This window comes from Telmatherina bonti (assembly GCF_933228915.1).
Source record: "Telmatherina bonti genome assembly, chromosome: 20".
Lineage (NCBI taxonomy): Eukaryota > Metazoa > Chordata > Actinopteri > Atheriniformes > Telmatherinidae > Telmatherina > Telmatherina bonti.
Window position 1 is genome coordinate 7,098,477 of NC_136618.1, and position 22,068 is coordinate 7,120,544.

The window sequence follows — 22,068 nt, forward strand, 5'->3', positions numbered from 1 at the left end:
TCGTCCCTGGCTGTTGCTACGGCAACTGTGTTCCTTTTGCCCTGCATGATGTGTTTATATTCTTCATTTTTCTGAAGAATATTTATCTGCTGCTCCCTGGTGAAGTAGCTGCTCTGCAGGGTCTGATTGGTCAGACGCTACAAACTCCGCCCCTTTTATGTGAGTTATTAAGATGGAAAACCTTTTATTGAATTACCAAGTTGATAACAAGCTTCATCGTACCGCTTATCCAGGTTCTGAACATCTGGGTAAGTCAACCCAGTAACAGAGATATCCGTACGTTAATCGCACTTTGTCGCAAAGGCCTCTAGTCTAAAAACTTTTTTACACAGAATCCCTCTTTGGAACTGGAGCTGTATATGTGGATAAATATTAGTTGTTTTAACATTGAAGTCCATTCATTTATCTATTTTCTATCCCAGACATTATGAGGTGAGAGACAGGAACACCCTGAACAGGTTGGCAGTCCATCGCAGGGTGAACGCAGAGTGACAAACAACCACTCATTTTCACTCCAAGGTAGAATTTACCAGTTAACATGGATGTTAAGGACTGCGGAAGGAAGCTCAGATGATCCAGTATACGGGATGCTCGGGGCTCTTGTCGACACCATTACGTTTGCTAACCCTAATTTCGGAAAGCCACAATGTCCATTAGCTGTAATATTCTGCTAGCCAATATGTCAGCCAGCAATAAATTCTACTAGCAATAAGACCCTACTTGCCTTAACATCTGCCAGCTGTGATTTCCATTAACCCCAACATCCGCTGGCCATAACATCTTGCTCGCCATAGCTTCCAGCTAGCCATGATTTTTACTAGCTATAACACCCTGCTAGCCATAACACCAGCTCACTATAACATCCAGCTTGCCATAAAATCTGCTTATCATAAAATCCAGCTTGTCATAATATCCTGCTAGCTATAATGTGATATTAGCTATGATATTCCTTAACTATAACACCCAACTAGCCATAAAGTCCTATTAGCCATATTCTCTAACTATAACACCCAACTAGCCATAAAGTCCTGCTAGCCATAATATTAGCTAACTATAACATCCTACTCGCCATAAAGTCCTATTAGCTATATTTTTCTCTAACTATAACACCAACTAGCCATAAAGTCCTGCTAGCCATAATATTAGCTAACTATAACATCCTACTCGCCATAAAGTCCTATTAGCTATATTTTTCTCTAACTATAACACCAACTAGCCATAAAGTCCTATTAGCCATACTCTCTAACTATAACACCCAACTAGCCATAAAGTCCTGCTAGCCATAATATTTGCTAACTATAACATCCTACTAGTCATTACATCTGCTTACCATAAAATCCAGTTCGTCATAATGTCCTGTTAGCCAGAATGTCCTATTAGCCATAATGTTTTCTGGCTATAGCGCCATGCTAGACATAACATTTAGCTTGCCATAATGTCTTGCTTGCCATAATGTTCTGCTAGCTAAAGATGTCCTACTAGCCATCACATCAGGTAGCCATAAGGTCAACTGGCTACTACGTCCTGCTAGCCATAAGATCGCTGACTTGAGGCTTTGCTGCACTCAGTGCTGCTGTTTACAAAGTAAGCATGTGCAGGGCAGATACTCTTCCTTGTGGGAAGAGTTGCAACTGTAGTTTCCACACCACAAAGGAAGATTCCATAAAATCCTTCAGGCACAGTTAAGAACACAGATTAGCCTTTGTGTTCATGTGTCTAGACTGAAACCTCCATAAGTCCTTGGTCTGGACTTTGATTGATTTATTTCTGAGTAACTGCACTATGAGTGAGTTCAGCAGATGGAAACTTATGATGGGATGATGCTCCGCATGATTTCCACTTTGATGAAAATGACAAATCAGCAGGTGAAAAATGTGTCACAAAGCAAAAGGCAAAAAGCTTTTAAAGGAGAAAACAAGCATGAAATCTGATGTTACTCTTCACAGATGATTAGCTTCCACATGGGATACACAGGGAGGACCAAGACGTTCACATTTCATCACACACAAAACATAGGAAAATGGTTTAACTGCTGATATGTTGCAGGATAAAAAGCCGGGTATGTCAGACAAGTAGTACCTTCAATCTCTGCAGCTGTGAGTAGAAGCAAGGAAAGGGAATTAATTAGATCTAGAGTAAATATTAAGACAGAAAGTAGAGGGAAGAGGTAATAGAAGAAGAAACCTACCGAACTCTAGCGTCACATCGTCTTTGAAAAGCAAAAGAGGACAAAGAAAAGTTTAAACATGATAAAACTCAGCTTGTCACATTAAATGGCTGCTTTGTGTAAAATGCTGAATTACTCTGAGGATATCACTAATGTCTCTACTGGAGAAATAACTAAAAAATCTTCACTCAGGGTTTATTTGCTTCTTCAGAAACAAGTCATGGTCTTCATCAACGCAGACGCAGATGAATACTCCGACCAAATTTCCACTCAGGCTGTGACAGCTGAGAAAAACTCCAGGAAGCGAACCGTGAGTTGAGATTTTTTTTTATTTTTATGAGGCTACAAGAGTTCACATCTACATCTATATAATGTTTACCGAGTGAGACACAGTTGGTGGTGGATGTCTGTGGAACAGCCACTAAAAAAAAAAAACAAAAGGACTTGTCAGCTCCTGGTTTTATACAACCCAGCGTCCGACACTTTCAGAAAATGTCAAATAAAAGCAGAATTCAATGATTTATAGATCTCATCAGTCGTGTTTCACTCCCAGTGGAAGATAAACAACGTATAAGATGAAACTGAGACTTTTTACCATTTTATTCTTGATGTTCCACTATGCTGCTGTGATGATACATGATGTGGTCCAGCATGGTGGAACCTGCAAGGTCTTCCCTGAAAGAGACGTTGTCTGGATGGGAGCAGATGTTTCAGCATTGATGGAGCTTCCCAGATGTGGAAGCTGCCCACGCCATCGGCACTAATGCAACCCCTGGAAAGGAGCGTGGATCCTGCAGCATCCTCTAAAGCAGGAGTGTGAAACTCCAGTCCTCAAGGGAAAGTATCTGGAAGGTTTTTGTTGTACCCCTGTACCAACACACCTGATTCAGATTAAAGGAATCTAAGAGCTTCTTGTCAACCTCTTCATTCAGTTTGGTCAGGTACATAGGAGCATGGAGCTCTAAAGACTTAAATACTGTCAGAATCTTCATGAATAAGGAAGATTAAGTGTTCTTTTTGGTAGATTCTGTTCAGTTAACCGCTGTAACAAATCACCTACACACCTAAAATCGGCTTCATTCACTAAGCTGATGCCAATTTATTTATTTTTTTGTTTATATGGCATGATTTTGTTGTTTATGCATTGATGCATTAGGAAACATTAACAAGTTCATTTCTGAATTAATCTCTTTATAGTTGAGAATCATGTCTGCTTCAATGCAGAATATCACCAGTTTTGTTCCATGCACACAGAGATTCCTTCTAATTCTCAGAATTTTTTGCATCACATTGCACACTGTAGATGGTGGCTCTTCCAAGTCTGAAGAACAAATTTTCTGAAATTGTTCCACAATTTTTAGACCCAGTTTGTCTCAGACTGGTAAAGTTCTGTCCATCTTTCCATCTGAGCGACTCTGCCTCTCTGAAATGCTCCTTTTCATCCAGTTAACCCGATTAGTTGTGAAATTCTCCTCCAGTTGTTGCTTTTCCAGCTTTTTGTTGCTCCTGTTGCAGCTGTTGTCAGATGTGCTCATATTTTTCATGAAATGATAAAATGTCTCAGTTTCATCATCTGTTATGTTGTTTATTGTGTTTTTATTTACACTTTACCGTTTACCAATATTTGTGGAAGCAGTGTTGGACTTAAACATTGCAGCAGATTTTAAATGAAAGGAATAATAAAAAACAAGAACAGCTTTTGAATTTGCTCCAGATGTTGACGCCAGCTGTCAGAACAGCTCGATGAAGATGGTTTCTGGTAGCTAAAGGAGATATGTGTGTGTGTGTGTGTGTGTGTGTGTGTGTGTGTGTGTGTGTGTGTGTGTGTTGAACATTTGGAGGCGTTTACAGACGCTTCCTCCCCTTCAAGTGTTCCCATTTCGGCCAAACAAGGTTAAGAGAAAACATACGCAAACCCTCCGCCAGCGCACGAGGCTCAGGGAGATGCCTCATCGCAGCCAACATGACGACCAGGCAGAACTGCTCGCTGTCTGCATTTATCCGACATCTTGTTTCAGGCACTCACATCAGGTTTCCTACGTTGTGACGCGACGCTGCAGCACCAGAACCAGACAGAGTAGGATGTGAGGTAATTGTAGAGGGGGAGGACAAAGGGAAACTTGAAAGAGCCAACAACATGGACGATGTGAGAATGATAAAGATACCTAACGTCCTTCTCCGCGCTGCGTTATTACACCGTGCAAGGCTTTCATCTGCAGCTTATCTGCCACTGGAACGCTCCTAATGGCTTGTAGCCTCGTATACGTGCATTCCTCGTCTAATGAAACACCATTTGATAAGGCAGGGGGCCTCGCTGGAAACACTCTCTGAACCGTCCCTGTTTTTCTGAGAGGAAACATATTGAGACAATGAGCCCAAGTCGTGATCCAATGCGAGTTTATGTGGACGGCCGGGCCTGCAGCGAAGATGGCAGCCAAGCCTGTTATTTACAGAGTGCAGGGAGCACCGGCCGCCCAGGCTGTGGTTGCAGACTTTAGCAGACATCCTCTGTGTGCAGTAAAGCAGCCAGCTAACCAGCCTGACTGGACGCTGCATGACATGTCCCCTTAAACACCACCGATGCACCACAGAAAGGGATGAAGGGGTTGGGATGAGGAGAATGATGGACAGGGAGGAAAGAGAGGCTGTTTATCAGCATTATGAACATTTAAGCAAACATTTAGACGTGTTGCATCCTCAGGTTGAATCTGACCTTTCCATCTTCCACTCAGCTCGTGTGTCACAGCTGTGAAAATCTTTCAGCCGCCTCCAACCGGGGAGGAAGAGACAAAAGCATGACCCCTCGTCATCGCCGTGGAAACGGCGCTGAGTTACGAGCTGATGTCACCCTCGCAGCCAGCCAGCGTACAGATGGCCTTCTCCTTGACACAAACTGGACGCTGTCATTTTCACTGCTTCTTCTTTAAACAATCGTCATGAGCAGAATTTTCCAGATGACATGACATTCGCTCTGCGTCACGCATCCTTCGCCCAGAAAATACTGAGCTGATAAGCGGGGATGCGGAAATGAGAGACAGAGCAGAGTGGGTCTGCATTGAAGGAAAAAATAACCATTCCACATAAAAACTTTACGGCAGGGTTATGTCCTCTTCCCTTTGGGAGGACAGTGGAGCATCACGGTGTAATGTACGGACGGAGACGCCGAGCTGTAAGTGTGTCCACGTGTTGCAGACTGTAAACCAAACTAATCACGCTGGAGGTTTAGATGTCAGGCAGAGAGAGCGACATGCCGTAAGACAGCCGTCAGGAGGCTCAGAGACGGCAGAGGGAGAAGCTGGAGGGAAGCCGGGTATGATGGGAGGAAGCTGGGGGGGCAGATGTGCCAGGATGATCTAACATGTATCCCATTAATAATCAGTTTAACCCTAAAAACTCCACTAAATCTCCAGCATCTCTGAACGCTAAACTCTTCAGGAGCAGCGGTGTGTAACTGTGATGGTCATGTGACCCTCCAGCTGGTCTACGGAGGTTTTCCAGCGTTTCTATTCGTCCAGGAGGTCTACAATCCAGATGTAGTGTTCATTCAGAAACTCTAGATGGTAAATCCACCATTATTTATCACATCTTCATCACCATCACTACCATGTTGCTAAGAGACCTCTATTTTCACCTGGACATGATGATGAAGACACTTCCTGTCAGACTTTCCACCAATCAGAGAGCTTAAACTGACGGTAACGTCCAATCAGGAGCAGCCAAAGATCAACAAGTGATGAGAAAAGCAGGAAAATAATGATCCTCTATGGCTGGAATAAAGCCAAGAAGACGTTTGGGATGCAGCTGAGGTGGAGGTGCTGCAGTGAGGACAGCAGGTAGACAGTAGCAGGAAGACGTGGAAATGAGTCTTTATGCTGCTTTATCTGTTCATACGTTCATTTTACATCATTTTAGCCTCAGAATCTGACGGCTGAGGCTGAAAACATCACGTCTGCATGCTGACTGGTTAAACTTTACACAGTTTTAAATGGAAAAAAGAAGAGGAAAAACTAGGAGTGTAAAGGGTTAAACCATTAACTGATGGACTTTAAACAGCAGTTTCTGAAATAAAGTGGAGGGAGAAACGGTGAAGAAAGGGATTATTTATATCTTCTAAACGTTGGGCGTGAATGGACACGGTTAAGCAACGTTCACCGCAGCCCCTCGCCAAGAGTAATATTGTTCCAGCCGACGGAGCTCCCGGGCTGGAGAGAGAGCGAGGGCAGACCCCCTCTTCCCCGCTTAAATCTTTTCGCTAACAGCGGGGTCTCCTCGGTGTCCTGCGATTTGGTTGTAGTTTATGACTCCGGGGCCCAACTGGGACGGCCTAGAGCCAAGTGCCATCTCTGTCTCCATCTACCCGGACCCGGCCGCCGCGGTTCCACCGGGCGTCCGCTACTGAACGTGACCCGCCACATCTGGAACTCTGCGTTTGGTTCCTGCATCTTCTACCTTCTACCTGGTCCAGCTCCTCCATCATTAACCTGAACCTTTCAGCAGCGTTGTACACCTGCCGTCTGGCGCGGAGGGAGGAGGGTCACACGTCCAGTAACTCCCCAGAGGAAGTGGCCGGTTAAAACCAAACAGGACGGGGAACAGCAGAGCTGTGTCTGTCTATTCCTGGCCGTGCAGCTCTGAGCGTGCCAGAGTGCGGTCCAACAGAACCAGGAAATGACTAAATGTATCATTCCCTCGCAGGCTTGCAGCAGAGGTAGAGGAGGCTAATACTAAGTTTAGAGGTGGTCAGAGGTTTATTACAGAGCTGCATACTGAAGGAGTCGCGTTGCATTCAGGCGCATGCAGAAGAGAAGCAACCTGCAGCTGCCAGTAAGAAGCTGGGCTGGGTTCACTGGGGTCACTGGGAGACCAGAACAAGCCCGCAAAGCCAATTACAAGCGAGGTGTGTATGGCTGAGGGTTTGTATATTTGGAAAAGACGGGATGAAAGGAAGGAGATGAGCTGCACTTGACAGAGGACAAGATGAGGACTAAATCTGGGCTTCAGTTGGCAGCGAGGGAGGAGAAAGGAGGGAGGAAAGATTCGGACGGAAGAGTGAAGAGATGTTTTTACAAATAGGCTTGTAGTGGGTGAGGGAGGGAGGCTTGTAGTGGGGGAGGGAGGGAGGCTTGTAGTGGGGGAGGGAGGGAGTTTACACAGGATGTTAAAGCTGGTAGAAGTGGATTGAGTGGGCTAACGCCTCAAAATTACAGAAGCACAAGTTGGAGAAGTTGCAACTCCAAGAATCAGGATGTACGTTGAACGTAAAATAAAAACGGAGTGAAATCTTTTATCCCCAGCTGAAGATAAGCACATTGACATGTTGTATCTGTAAACAGCTGCAACAGGAGAAAGAAAAGGCTGGAAAAGCAACTGGAGGAGAACCTGACAGCTGATCAGGTTAACTGGACACATGTCAGTCACACGACTCCATAGAGTCTCTCAGACAGAGCTTCACCAACCTCAGACAAACTCTACTTTTGTCTTCATACATGTTTAATATCCTCATAATATTCAGGGAATGAGGTGGAATCTCTGTATGCATGGGACACGGCAGGTGATCTGCATAAAATTCCTGTTTTGTTTACATTTTACACAACGTCTCATTTCTAAACGGTACTAGCAAGGTGATGTTTAGCATTGTGAAGCATCCCTTCTTGTGGTTGGACGCAGGATTCTCGCAGCTAAACCGTAGATGGATTTTCCACCTGTCCATCCTTCCATCTGAGAGACTCTGCCTCTCTGAAATGCTCCTTTTATCTCTCGTCTTGTTACTGATCTGTTGCTAAATAACATGATGAGTAGTTGTTGCTTTTCCAGCCTTTTGTTTCTCCTGTTGCAGCTTTTTACGACGTGTTGTTGCATCAGATTCACAATCAGCTTCAGTTTCAACATCCGATGCGTTGTTTATCTTCTACTGGGAATAAAAGAGTAACTGGGCCATGATCCCTTCATTCAGACTGGTTATGGCACACAGCAGCTGAAGTGCATCCATAACAGCTACATGAAGACACCACCAGGCTCTCATTAGCTGGCATTACGCTTTTTCGCTGAATAAAATAAATGATAAATAAATAAAATAATAAATAAAAATTAATTAAATAAAATTAAAACAAAAAAATAAGAAAATAAATTAAAATATTTTTTTTTAAAAACCCTCCAAAATGACTGACAATATCAACACATATGGCCCTTTCCCATTAGTATCATCTTGTTTCAACTCAACTCAACTCGCCTCGGTTTGTAGGGTTTTCCACTCTCCTCAGGTTCTAACAAGCCGAGTCGGGTTGTGTGTGATGTCGCCAGACTGCATGCCGCTATTGGTCAGGGGCGCGGCCAATCAGAGGTCAGGGACTGATTTCACCGGAAGAGCGACTCCAACTCGCAAGTTGTTTACATTACGTGACAAGCAATGGTGCAACTAAAGTCTGTTCTGTGGTCCAACACTGAGGTGGAGACATTTCTTTGTTTGGTTGCTGAGGAAAGGATACAGAGGGAACCAGATGGAGCGACACGAAATGAAAACATCTATCAAGAGCTTTCCGACTCAATGGCTACGGTTAGCAAAGGAGTTTCCAGCAGTGTCGAAAGAAGCTGAAAAAGCTCCAAAGTTACTATCGGTGGGTCAAGGACCACAATGGTCGGAGTGGATCAAACAGACGAGACTGGAAGTGGTTCCAACAAATGGATACGATTTATGGTCAGCGAACGGCGAGCCGCAGACCAGGTAGCAGATTGGCTCTAGGTCCTGTGTTGTTATAGAGCTTGTTGTGCACAACACTGACGTCACAGCAATTTCACACAAACCCCGCCCATTTTAGACCTGGTACTAAACTGTAATGGAAAAGAAAGGTAACCAAGCTGAGACGAGTTAAGTTGAGACAAGCTGATACTAATGGAAAAGAGGCAATGGAGAAGAAGAGGAAGTGGATAACCCCCAGTTGCACCCTGGAGAATGGGGCGGGGCTGGATATTGGGCGGGGTTGGACGTCCAATGGTCGGATGTCAAATGGTTGGACGTCCAATGGTCGGATGTCCAATGGTCGGATGTCAAATGGTTAAACGTCCAATGGTCGGATGTCCAATGGTCGGATGTCAAATGGTTAGACGTCCAATGGTCGGATGTCAAATGGTTGGACGTCCAATGGTTGGATGTCAAATGGTTGGACGTCAAATGGTTGGATGTCAAATGGTTGGACGTCCAATGGTTGGACGTCAAATGGTCGGACGTCCAATGGTCGGACGTCCAATGGTCTGACGTCAAATGGTCGGACGTCAAATGGTTGGATGTCAAATGGTCGGACGTCAAATGGTTGGACGTCAAATGGTTGGACGTCAAATGGTTGGATGTCAAATGGGCGTGGGGTTAGGATTAGGGTTGGACGTTCAACCCCGCCCAATATCCAGCCCCGCCTCATTCTCCAGGCTGCAGCCAAGACCCTCTGGAGGAGGTGGTCCAGGAAGCAGACAGAAATAAAACGAGGAAGGTAAATCCAGACGGAGGACTTCCTCTAAGCCAGAGCATGCCATAGAAATGAACCGTCCTCATCAGCATCCCTCGCCTTGTGCATCGCTCCCCACCTCCACCTACCCACCCACCTGCTGGAGTGTCGTGTTCTGGTTTGTTAGATGCTTACACAATCGCTTGCTGGAGGTCCGCTGGACCGGGAAGGCTGCAGCAGGTCTTCGAAGTGCGAATCTCCTGGAAACGGAAAGAGGAGAGGAATAAAGAGGGGAAAGGCACAATAAAACCATCAGCTTTCACAGCTGCTGGGGGAGTAATAAACACCCTCTGCTACGCTACAGAGAACCCGCTCTACAATAACCACCAGTTTCTTTCTGTCAGCTGAGACGGGCGAATGAAAAGAAAAGAGCGGACAGAGTGGAGCGACGTTGCACAGTTTTGTTTTAATAGAAAACATCTCCGACTTCCTTCCTCCTCCTCCTCCTCGGATGCCAGAAAAGCTGCCCCGGCCTCCTGAGCTCTGAGTCGCACATTGGGGCGACACTGATGTGCAGATTTCCACAGCTTCGCTGTCCAAAGTGGATCCATACCAGTGCTATCATGTCAGGCCAGGCGTTGTGCGGAAATCCAGACTGTTCAGGCAGCGTGAACTTAGAAAAGAAAGACCATGAAGCTTTCTGTGACAGAATAAAAGAGAGTGGTGAGGGGGAGGAGGGGTTCTTACCTCTCCTGGAACTGCTTGGACGGGATCAGGCCGGCACGGGGATTGGCGTGACCCTCAAGTTTGGCCTGCCACCAGGTTGGATCGTCTTGGCTCATGATCTGAAGGATGGATCCCTTCTTGAAGGCCAGTCCAGCCTCCCGACATGGGATGGCTTTGTCGTCCTGAGGGTCAAAGTCAAAGAGCGCCTTCAGGAACACCTGCATGTGCACAAATGGAGGGAAAGGACCTGATAAAAGGACTGGTCTGCAGATAAAATGTGAAACAGAAGAAAATCAGAGGTGCATGTCCACACAGATTTATTCCAAACTAGGTGCTGCAATAAAAGACAAACAGCTGCAGAGGTGGATGCTCTTCATATCAACCAGGTTTATTTTAGCTGTGATGGGCAAGCTGAAACTATACGAACAACTTCAGTACTTCCCATGATATCCTGACCAAAAATGCTAAATTCCTCCTGAGAAGCTGTGCCTTGCTGCCTTCCTCCTCTGCTCTGGAGTTGTAAACACCTCCAGGATGGACCAAGCTGCATCAGAATGAGGGAGAACAAGGATTTAGGTGACTTTGAATGTGGCAGCTTTTGGATGAGGTGGAACGGGAGATTCTCATCATGATGAGGTTAAATGGGAGATTCTCATGATGATGAGGTGGAACGGGAGATTCTCATCATGATGAGGTTAAATGGGAGATTCTCATGGGGATGGGGTGGAACCGGAGATTCTCATGGTGATGAGGTGGAATGGGAGATTCTCATCATGATGAGGTGGAACGGGAGATTCTCATGGTGATGAGGTGGAATGGGACATTCTCATCGTGATGAGGTCGAACGGGAGATTCTCATCATGATGAGGTGGAACGGGAGATTCTCATCATGATGAGGTTAAATGGGAGATTCTCATGGTGATGAGGTGGAACCAGAGATTCTCATGGTGATGAGGTGGAACGGGAGATTCTCATGGCGATGTGGTGGAACAGGACATTCTCATCGTGATGAGGTGGAACCGGAGATTCTCATCATGATGAGGTGGAACCGGAGATTCTCATGGTGATGAGGTGGAACGGGAGATTCTCATGGCGATGTGGTGGAACGGGAGATTCTCATGGTGATGAGGTGGAACGGGAGATTCTCATGGCGATGTGGTGGAACAGGAGATTCTCATGGTGATGAGGTGGAACGGGAGATTCTCATGATGATGAGGTGGAACGGGAGATTCTCATGGCGATGTGGTGGAACAGGAGATTCTCATGGTGATGAGGTGGAACGGGAGATTCTCATGGCGATGTGGTGGAACGGGAGATTCTCATGGTGATGAGGTGGAACGGGAGATTCTCATGGCGATGTGGTGGAACAGGAGATTCTCATGGTGATGAGGTGGAACGGGAGATTCTCATGATGATGAGGTGGAACGGGAGATTCTCATGGCGATGTGGTGGAACAGGAGATTCTCATGGCGATGTGGTGGAACAGGAGATTCTCATGGTGATGAGGTGGAACGGGAGATTCTCATGGTGATGAGGTGGAACGGGAGATTCTCATCATGATTTGGTGGAACAGAAGATTCTCATGGTGATTTGCAGCAACTGTGTGATCCTTCATGTCATATCGAGTAAAAGCTCTGACAAAAGTTTCCATCTTGTTGGATCCATTGCACCAAGAATGGAGGCAGTTCTGGAGGAAAAATAGGGTCCAACCCGATACTAGAAGGTGTTCCTCATGAAGTGGACGATGAGAAGAATTCTCAGTGAATTGGTGAATTAGAAACACATGTAAAGTGTTAAGCAGAAGCTAGACAAGCTCAAAAAGATGTTATATAAATGTGGACCATTTATCATCCATCCTGACAGGCACCGGGACTGATTCACCACAGCTCAGGGTTATTATTCTAGAAACGTAATATTAATTAGAAGTTAAAGCATCCAACTATGAGCCAACTCAGTCCCTCCGTCAGTTGCTGTAAACTCAGCACCTGCGTTCTCTTCTGCCTCCATCTTTCTTTAATCTTCCCACACTAAACCAACACACAGAAAAGCTTGTGTTCTTGCTTCAGGTCTGATTTACTTTGGCAACAAGTTTTGTACACACTTAATCAACAGAAAGAACGTTGGACAGAAGAGTGGAAAACTCGATGAGACTTTTCCTGTCATATGGAGCGAGCTGCATCCTAAAGCATCATCCTGCATCTTCCGTTTAAATTAACTTCTGTCAGTGTGAATTGTGGTTCCTTGGACACTTCAGAACATGTGGACGGAAAGAAAAGTAGAGAAGTTGTATGTTTGAGAGAAACAGAAAGATGAACTCCTTCAGCATCCTTCTGATTTACACGGCACTTTGTGATGCAGAGTGAAACTGTGTTTCAGCCTTGATGTTTTGTTTGGATCATTACAGGTGCTCTGGTGGCGAAATCTTCCAGCAGCTTCTGATCAAACATCTACACTCTAAGATGTCCTGACTTTGTTCCTTTGCTTTGTTTTGTTTTGACCTGTTCAGCCACTTAGCTTCACTACCTGATGCTAGTAAGCTGATGCAAACAAACAACAAACGTACCAAACAACAAACATCCATCAGGCTAACATGATAAAGCTAACATTATATTATTAGCTAGAGATGATTGAGCAAAATGGAGTTCAAACATGCTAAACAACAAACATCCATCAGGCTAGCATGCTAGAGCTAACATATTAAAAGCTAGGAATGATTTAAAAAAACTGAGTTCAAAGACACTAAACAACAAACATCCATCAGGCTAGCATGCTAGAGCTAACATATTAAAAGCTAGGAATGATTTAAAAAAACTGAGTTTAAAGATGCTAAACAACAAACATCCATCAGGCTAGCATGCTAGAGCTAACATATTAAAAGCTAGGAATGATTTAAAAAAACTGAGTTCAAAGACACTAAACAACAAACATCCATCAGGCTAGCATGCTAGAGCTAACATATTAAAAGCTAGGAATGATTTAAAAAAACTGAGTTCAAAGACACTAAACAACAAACATCCATCAGGCTAGCATGCTAGAGCTAACATATTAAAAGCTAGGAATGATTTAAAAAAACTGAGTTTAAAGATGCTAAACAACAAACATCCATCAGGCTAGCATGCTAGAGCTAACATATTAAAAGCTAGGAATGATTTTAAAAAAACTGAGTTCAAAAACACTAAACAACAAACATCCATCAGGCTAGCATGCTAAAGCCAACATAAAAAATCTATGGCTGATTAGCAAAACTGAGTTTAAAGATGCTAAACAACAAACATCCATCAGGCTAGCATGCTAAAGCTAACATATAAAAAGCTATGGGTGATTTGGCAAAACTGAGTTTAAAGATGCTAAACAACAAACATCCATCAGGTTAGCATGCAACAGCTAACATTATATTACAATCATGTAACTCAAAGTGCTTTACAGTAACAACAACAGATCTGAACAAAATGTCAAAGCTGTCATGCCCATCACATCTTGAATACATTAGTCAATAAATGGATTATGTATTTGCCACCCTCCCTGGCCACAGGAAGCCTAATGACCTGATCTAATTCATGGCAACAGGTGAGGTCGAGAGCATTGGGGCAGGAAGAGTTGCCAGAACTGGTTTAGCATCACTTCACTGGATTTGTCATAATGAACTCTGGAAAGCATTTAATGGTTAAACTCACCTTTGGTTCTTTGATTGACGGCTCTTCCTTCATGCCAGGGATGACCTTAAAGGTAATGGCTCCTTGTGACTGCGCCTAGAATAAAGCAAAAGTTCAGGATAGCAGCAAAAACACGGAGTCTCGGACACCTGCACCCATGTAAACCATGTAAAATGCATACAGGTTGTTTCTGTTTTGCAGATTTTTTTCTTTTTCATAATAACTGAACATTTTACTTTGTCGGGATGCAAACATGTGAACATGTGTGTATCTGTGTGCGTGTTGGAGGAGCGCTGGGAGCCAACGTCTGCAGGGTTTTATGCCTGAGAAGGCACAGAGTCTAAGTGACTCTTTATATTCTCCAGTTGGCAGCGTCCAGAGCCATAATGGAGTTCGTCTGAGGCCTGCGGAGAAGGCAGCTTGGAGGAGCTACACAGACTTGACCCTCTCCAGGGACACCGTGTGGCCCGATGCATGTGGTCTTCAGGCCAGGAAAACTTGTAAAGAAAGGCACAGTGATGGGAGGCCTGGGGTCCTGGATGAGTTCAGGGAGGTTTTTGCCATCACAAACAAGAAATCTTATTTTCACCAAGGGGGGGGGGGGGGGGGGCTGAAACACTGGAGAAAGCTCTGGAATAAAGCACACACAGAGGCGAGACATACCAAAATATGAATGATTTCCTCTGGTTTCTTGTCATCCACTGGGATCCCGTTGACCTCCTTCAGTTCATCCCCAACGTGGATGAGCCCTGGTGCAGAAAAAACAAAGATTATTTTACTCTGAGCAGCGGGTGTAAACAGCCTGAAGATGTGTACAGCACGCTAAACGAGTGTTTACAGTCATGGTGGCGTTTAGGATGGGAAAAGAAGCCAAGTGTAATTGTGGACATGTGTGGAAATTTGCCTTTGGTCCGATGTGGCAGCGCCGACGAACAGGCTGGACACGGCGAACAACTCGCTCAAATCGCAAACATGTGGACAAGCAGCACAGTTTTCATTCTGGATTCATTTCTTTTACGCAACGAAAATCTTTGTGAAGCCGTGGCTTCTTCGCTGCTGTTGGATGTAATCAGTAACTTTTTAAACTTCAACACATTTCCAGAAGAGAAGAAAGAAACTGTTGTTACTGACCACTTCTGTCGGCTGCCCCTCCCCTCATGATCCTCGCCACCAGAATGGCTCCTGTGTGTTCGTCCTTCCTGATGGTCGCTCCCTGTGGAGGAATCAGAGTGGTTAAACCAGGTCATTTAGGACAGATCAAATCAGATGTCTGGTGAGGACTTAAACGATCAGTCTTAAATATACTGAAAGAGACACATTCTGATTGTGATGAATCGTTTCTTCTTTATGACAGTTTCAGATTTCGAAGTTACTGGAAAAAGTAATAAAAGAATCTATCATTTCTCTAGTTTTTCTTTTTTTTGTCCTAAATGGTCTGAAAAACAGAAAAAATATCCAGTGAGCAGCAGATGTCTGGATTAACATGTCTAGTTAATGTCAGAGGTCACATGAGAACGGGCAGACTGGTTGGAAGTGGTGGAAAGGCAACAGGAAGTTAAGACCCTTAAAGAGGCTGATCACAATCCTCCAAAAAACCTAAATACAAACAGAACTTTTTCCTATAAATGACAGAAATGATACAGGATTTCTTTGGCACAAGGGAGGATCGTAGAGAACTAATTATATCAACTGACATGACTGGGAATGAAAGGAGCATTTCTGAGAGGAAGAGTCTCTCAGATGGAAAGATGTTCCCAAATCTGGGTCAAAGAATATCAGAAAAATGTTCTGGAGACTTTTATATTTCACCACTTTCAGTAAATAACATTACTAAAAGAATCATGAGAATAAGAAGGAATCTCTGTATGTATCATATGTGAAGAGGATCCAGAAACACGCCGTCTTCTCTGGACCAAAGCTCATTTAAAATGTTCTGAGTGGAAACCTGGATGAAGATGTGGAATAGTTTGTGGACAGCATGGACGGCGTGTCCTGCAGACTAAAGAGGAGAGGGAGCATCCAGCTTGTTATCAGCCTGCATCTCTGATGGGATGGGGTTGCATTAGTGCCGATGGCGTGGGCAGCTTCCACATCTGGGAAGCTCCATCAATGCTGAAACATCTGCTCCCATCCAGACAACGTCTCTTTCAGGGAAGACCTTCCACCATGCTGGACCACATCCTGATGGTGGAACAGGAGAACTGGTCCAGCAGGACCACGCTGAACCACATCCTGATGGTGGAACAGGAGAACTGGTCCAACAGGACCATGCTGGACCACATCCTGATGGTGGAGCAGGAGAACTGGTCCAACAGGACCATGCTGGACCACATCCTGATGGTGGAACAGGAGAACTGGTCCAGCAGGACCACGCTGAACCACATCCTGATGGTGGAACAGGAGAACTGGTCCAGCAGGACCACGCTGGACCACATCCTGATGGTGGAACAGGAGAACTGGTCCAGCAGGACCACGCTGAACCACATCCTGATGGTGGAACAGGTGAACTGGTCCAGCAGGACCACATCCTGATGGTGGGACAGGAGAACTGGTCCAGCAGGACCACGCTGAACCACATCCTGATGGTGGAACAGGAGAACTGGTCCAGCAGGACCATGCTGAACCACATCCTGATGGTGGGACAGGAGAACTGGTCCAGCAGGACCACGCTGGACCACATCCTGATGGTGGAACAGGAGAACTGGTCCAGCAGGACCACGCTGGACCACATCCTGATGGTGGAACAGGAGAACTGGTCCAGCAGGACCATGCTGAACCACATCCTGATGGTGGGACAGGAGAACCGGTCCAGCAGGACCACATCCTGATGGTGGGACAGGAGAACTGGTCCAGCAGGACCACGCTGAACCACATCCTGATGGTGGAACAGGAGAACTGGTCCAGCAGGACCATGCTGAACCACATCCTGATGGTGGGACAGGAGAACTGGTCCAGCAGGACCACGCTGGACCACATCCTGATGGTGGAACAGGAGAACTGGTCCAGCAGGACCACGCTGGACCACATCCTGATGGTGGAACAGGAGAACTGGTCCAGCAGGACCATGCTGAACCACATCCTGATGGTGGGACAGGAGAACTGGTCCAGCAGGACCATGCTGGACCACATCCTGATGGTGGAACAGGAGAACCGGTCCAGCAGGACCATGCTGGACCACATCCTGATGGTGGAACAGGAGAACTGGTCCAGCAGGACCACGCTGAACCACATCCTGATGGTGGAACAGGTGAACTGGTCCAGCAGGACCACATCCTGATGGTGGGACAGGAGAACTGGTCCAGCAGGACCACGCTGAACCACATCCTGATGGTGGAACAGGAGAACTGGTCCAGCAGGACCACATCCTGATGGTGGAACAGGAGAACTGGTCCTGCTGAACCACATCCTGATGGTGGAACAGGAGAACTGGTCCAGCAGGACCACGCTGAACCACATCCTGATGGTGGAACAGGAGAACTGGTCCAGCAGGACCACATCCTGATGGTGGAACAGGAGAACTGGTCCAGCAGGACCACACTGAACCACATCCTGATGGTGGAACAGGAGAACTGGTCCAGCAGGACCACGCTGAACCACATCCTGATGGTGGAACAGGAGAACTGGTCCTGCACGACCATGCTGGACCACATCCTGATGGTGGAACAGGAGAACTGGTCCAGCAGGACCACATCCTGATGGTGGAACAGGAGAACTGGTCCAGCAGGACCACATCCTGATGGTGGAACAGGAGAACTGGTCCAGCAGGACCACGCTGAACCACATCCTGATGGTGGAACAGGAGAACTGGTCCAGCAGGACCACGCTGGACCACATCCTGATGGTGGAACAGGAGAACTGGTCCAGCAGGACCACATCCTGATGGTGGAACAGGAGAACTGGTCCAGCAGGACCACGCTGAACCACATCCTGATGGTGGAACAGGAGAACTGGTCCAGCAGGACCATGCTGAACCACATCCTGATGGTGGAACAGGAGAACTGGTCCAGCAGGACCATGCTGAACCACATCCTGCATCATCACAGCAGCATGGTGGAACATTTATTCATGATAAAATGTCTCAGTTTCGTCATCGGACATGTTGTCTGTCTTCCACTGGGAATAAAATATGAGATGTTTAGATTTGAAAATAAATTAATTCAGTTTTATTTGCATAAAAACCAACAGACTGAACGATCTGGAAGGATGGAAGAACCTGTTCCACAGAGACAGGAGGACCTAAAGTGAAGTTAAACACCAACAAGTCGTCCATGTCCTCCTGGTGATTTGTCAGACCCACAGACACGGTCGCGAAGTGTTTCCATGGTGATCCATCTCCCAGCAAACCCCAAACCCTTCCGCCAACCAGTCACATCCTTCCATTATCCTCTCCTGGGTACTGGTTCCACTGGGAATACTACAGGAAAGGTGAGGCAACATCCTCGCTCAGACAAACCTTATTTTTGGCCGTTTTCCCATCATCCTTCAGGGTTCCAGCTTGGCTAAGCGGCTGTGCTTTGTTTCAGCTGTCCGGTTTGCATCGGAGTCCGAGCTGCTTCGAGTTTTCCATCAACATGAACCTCCAGCAGGAAAAGCCTTCGCAGACCACAGGAGGCTCTGCTTAGCGCTACTTCAGCGATACCATTAGCTTGTCATCCTGGTTGTTTTCACTATATATTCATACCTAATGGTTTTCCTCACAGATAATGGTTTCCTCAAGGTCTTTGAGGTGTGGACAGATGGAAACGGGGCGGGGGGGGATGTCAGGATAAGACAACTGGAACTGCACAGAGCTGCAAAGCTAATAGAATAATTGGGCTAATTAAAGAATGTGAAGCGTCTCAGCAGGAGAGCAGCGAGCGGACCGGGTGTCAGGGTCACGTACAGCCCCGGTGTTGTGACTGAAAGCAGCAGCGGCCTCCAGACGGACTCGGAAAGCTCCTCGCTTTGAGACGACGGAGAGGCAGGCTGTGACGGACAACAGGGTGAGATGGGGCGACTGCAGGAAACCTCCGCGGCGCATGCAGACATGTGCTCATTACATTTCTCGCTCCGTTCTTTCTTTTCTTGGACGTTTTGCTGGGAGCTGGCTGATTGCCCGTGTTGTGATGGATGTTTTTATTGTGTCCCTGGAGGTGCCTGCTGGCTGGTGGCAGTGTAAAGGCTAACCAAACAGCAGAGGAGCAGCAGCCTTGGACCGGCTCTGTAATGACAACGGGCTGTCTGCACAACCTCCACAGATACACGACACCGCAGCACTGCAGCCGTCTGAGGAATGCACTCACATATGGTGTGGAGATATAAATCGTGTTTTGACACATATGGCTTAAATCACATGTTGAAACCCTGATGCCATTTACAAAGAGAACTTTTATGACTTTTATTGCAAGTGGCAATGGTGATTATAGAGCAGCGTATTTAGCATGTAAATATAAATGAATGGGGTCATGAACCCGAACGTCTGGGAGGCACAGACCAAACGTAGCGAGCTTTACGTTTGCTGAGCACCAGAGCTAAAAGATATCTGATCATCCGGAAGCGTATCTAACTTTCTCCTTTTCTATCCAAAGTTTTTGAAGCGGGGAATCTGAACCGTGATGAGTCCAAGTCGGACAGGAAAACAAGAAACAAACATGTAGGATTTCTGAGAGCAGATGGAACGTCTCTTTCTCATCTGGACAGCTCGGTTTGAACTCACACTGGCATGGCCGCCAAATAAACTCCTTCTGATAGCTGGAGCAGCAGCAACAGAAGGCTGGAAAAGCAGCAAGAGGAGAATTTAACAACTAATCAGGTTATCTGGCAGCAGCTCAGTGGGGAGAGACGGAGCATTTCAGAGAGGAAACACACACACTGCTCACCTTTACACACACACACACACTGCTCACCTATACACACACACACACTGCTCACCTATACACACACACACTGCTCACCTATACACACACACACACACTCTGCTCACCTATACACACACACACACTGCTCACCTATACACACACACACACACTGCTCACCTATACACACACACACACTGCTCACCTATACACACACACACACTGCTCACCTATACACACACACACACTGCTCACCTATACACACACACACACTGCTCACCTATACACACACACACACTGCTCACCTATACACACACACACACTGCTCACCTAAACACACACACACTGCTCACCTATACACACACACACACACTCTGCTCACCTATACACACACACACACACACTGCTCACCTATACACACACACACACACACTGCTCACCTATACACACACACACACTGCTCACCTATACACACACACACACACACTGCTCACCTATACACACACACACACACTGCTCACCTATACACACACACACTGCTCACCTATACACACACACACTGCTCACCTATACACACACACACACACTGCTCACCTATACACACACACACACACTGCTCACCTATACACACACACACACTGCTCACCTATACACACACACACACACACTGCTCACCTATACACACACACACACTGCTCACCTATACACACACACACTGCTCACCTATACACACACACACACACTGCTCACCTATACACACACACACACACTGCTCACCTATACACACACACACACACTGCTCACCTATACACACACACACACACTGCTCACCTATACACACACACACTGCTCACCTATACACACACACACTGCTCACCTATACACACACACACACACTGCTCACCTATACACACACACACACACTGCTCACCTATACACACACACACTGCTCACCTATACACACACACACACACTGCTCACCAATACACACACACACTGCTCACCTATACACACACACACTGCTCACCTATACACACACACACACACTGCTCACCTATACACACACACACACACTGCTCACCTATACACACACACACACACTGCTCACCTATACACACACACACTGCTCACCTATACACACACACACTGCTCACCTATACACACACACACACACTGCTCACCTATACACACACACACACTGCTCACCTATACACACACACACACACACTGCTCACCTATACACACACACACTGCTCACCTATACACACACACACTGCTCACCTATACACACACACACACTGCTCACCTATACACACACACACACACTGCTCACCTAAACACACACACACACACTGCTCACCTAAACACACACACACACACTGCTCACCTATACACACACACACACTGCTCACCTATACACACACACACGCACTGCTCACCTAAACACACACACACACTGCTCACCTAAACACACACACACACTGCTCACCTATACACACACACACACACACTGCTCACCTATACACACACACACTGCTCACCTATACACACACACACACTGCTCACCTATACACACACACACACTGCTCACCTAAACACACACACACACTGCTCACCTAAACACACACACACACTGCTCACCTAAACACACACACACACTGCTCATCTATACACACACACACACACTGCTCATCTATACACACACACACACACTGCTCACCTAAACACACACACACACTGCTCACCTATACACACACACACACTGCTCACCTATACACACACACACACTGCTCACCTATACACACACACACACTGCTCACCTATACACACACACACACTGCTCACCTATACACACACACACACTGCTCACCTAAACACACACACACACTGCTCACCTAAACACACACACACACTGCTCACCTAAACACACACACACACTGCTCATCTATACACACACACACACACTGCTCATCTATACACACACACACACACTGCTCACCTAAACACACACACACACTGCTCACCTATACACACACACACACTGCTCACCTATACACACACACACACTGCTCACCTATACACACACACACACTGCTCACCTATACACACACACACACTGCTCACCTATACACACACACACACACTGCTCACCTATACACACACACACACACTGCTCACCTATACACACACACACACACTGCTCACCTATACACACACACACACTGCTCACCTATACACACACACACAGCTCA

At 46.3% G+C, this 22,068-nt stretch overlaps 1 protein-coding gene across 1 annotated transcript in view; it reads right to left on the reverse strand.

The window, feature by feature from the left end:
- The window catches only part of mpp7a (MAGUK p55 scaffold protein 7a), a 189,817-nt gene that overhangs the window by 46,682 nt on the left and 121,067 nt on the right, over window positions 1-22,068 (reverse strand). The window contains exons 7-11 of the mRNA XM_079259545.1: window positions 15,114-15,195; window positions 14,646-14,731; window positions 14,004-14,078; window positions 10,351-10,547; window positions 9,799-9,863 (exon numbers count right to left, since the gene is read on the reverse strand). Of these exons, the coding sequence (XP_079115671.1) occupies window positions 9,799-9,863; window positions 10,351-10,547; window positions 14,004-14,078; window positions 14,646-14,731; window positions 15,114-15,195 (505 nt within the window). The remainder of the gene's footprint in view (window positions 1-9,798; window positions 9,864-10,350; window positions 10,548-14,003; window positions 14,079-14,645; window positions 14,732-15,113; window positions 15,196-22,068) is intronic.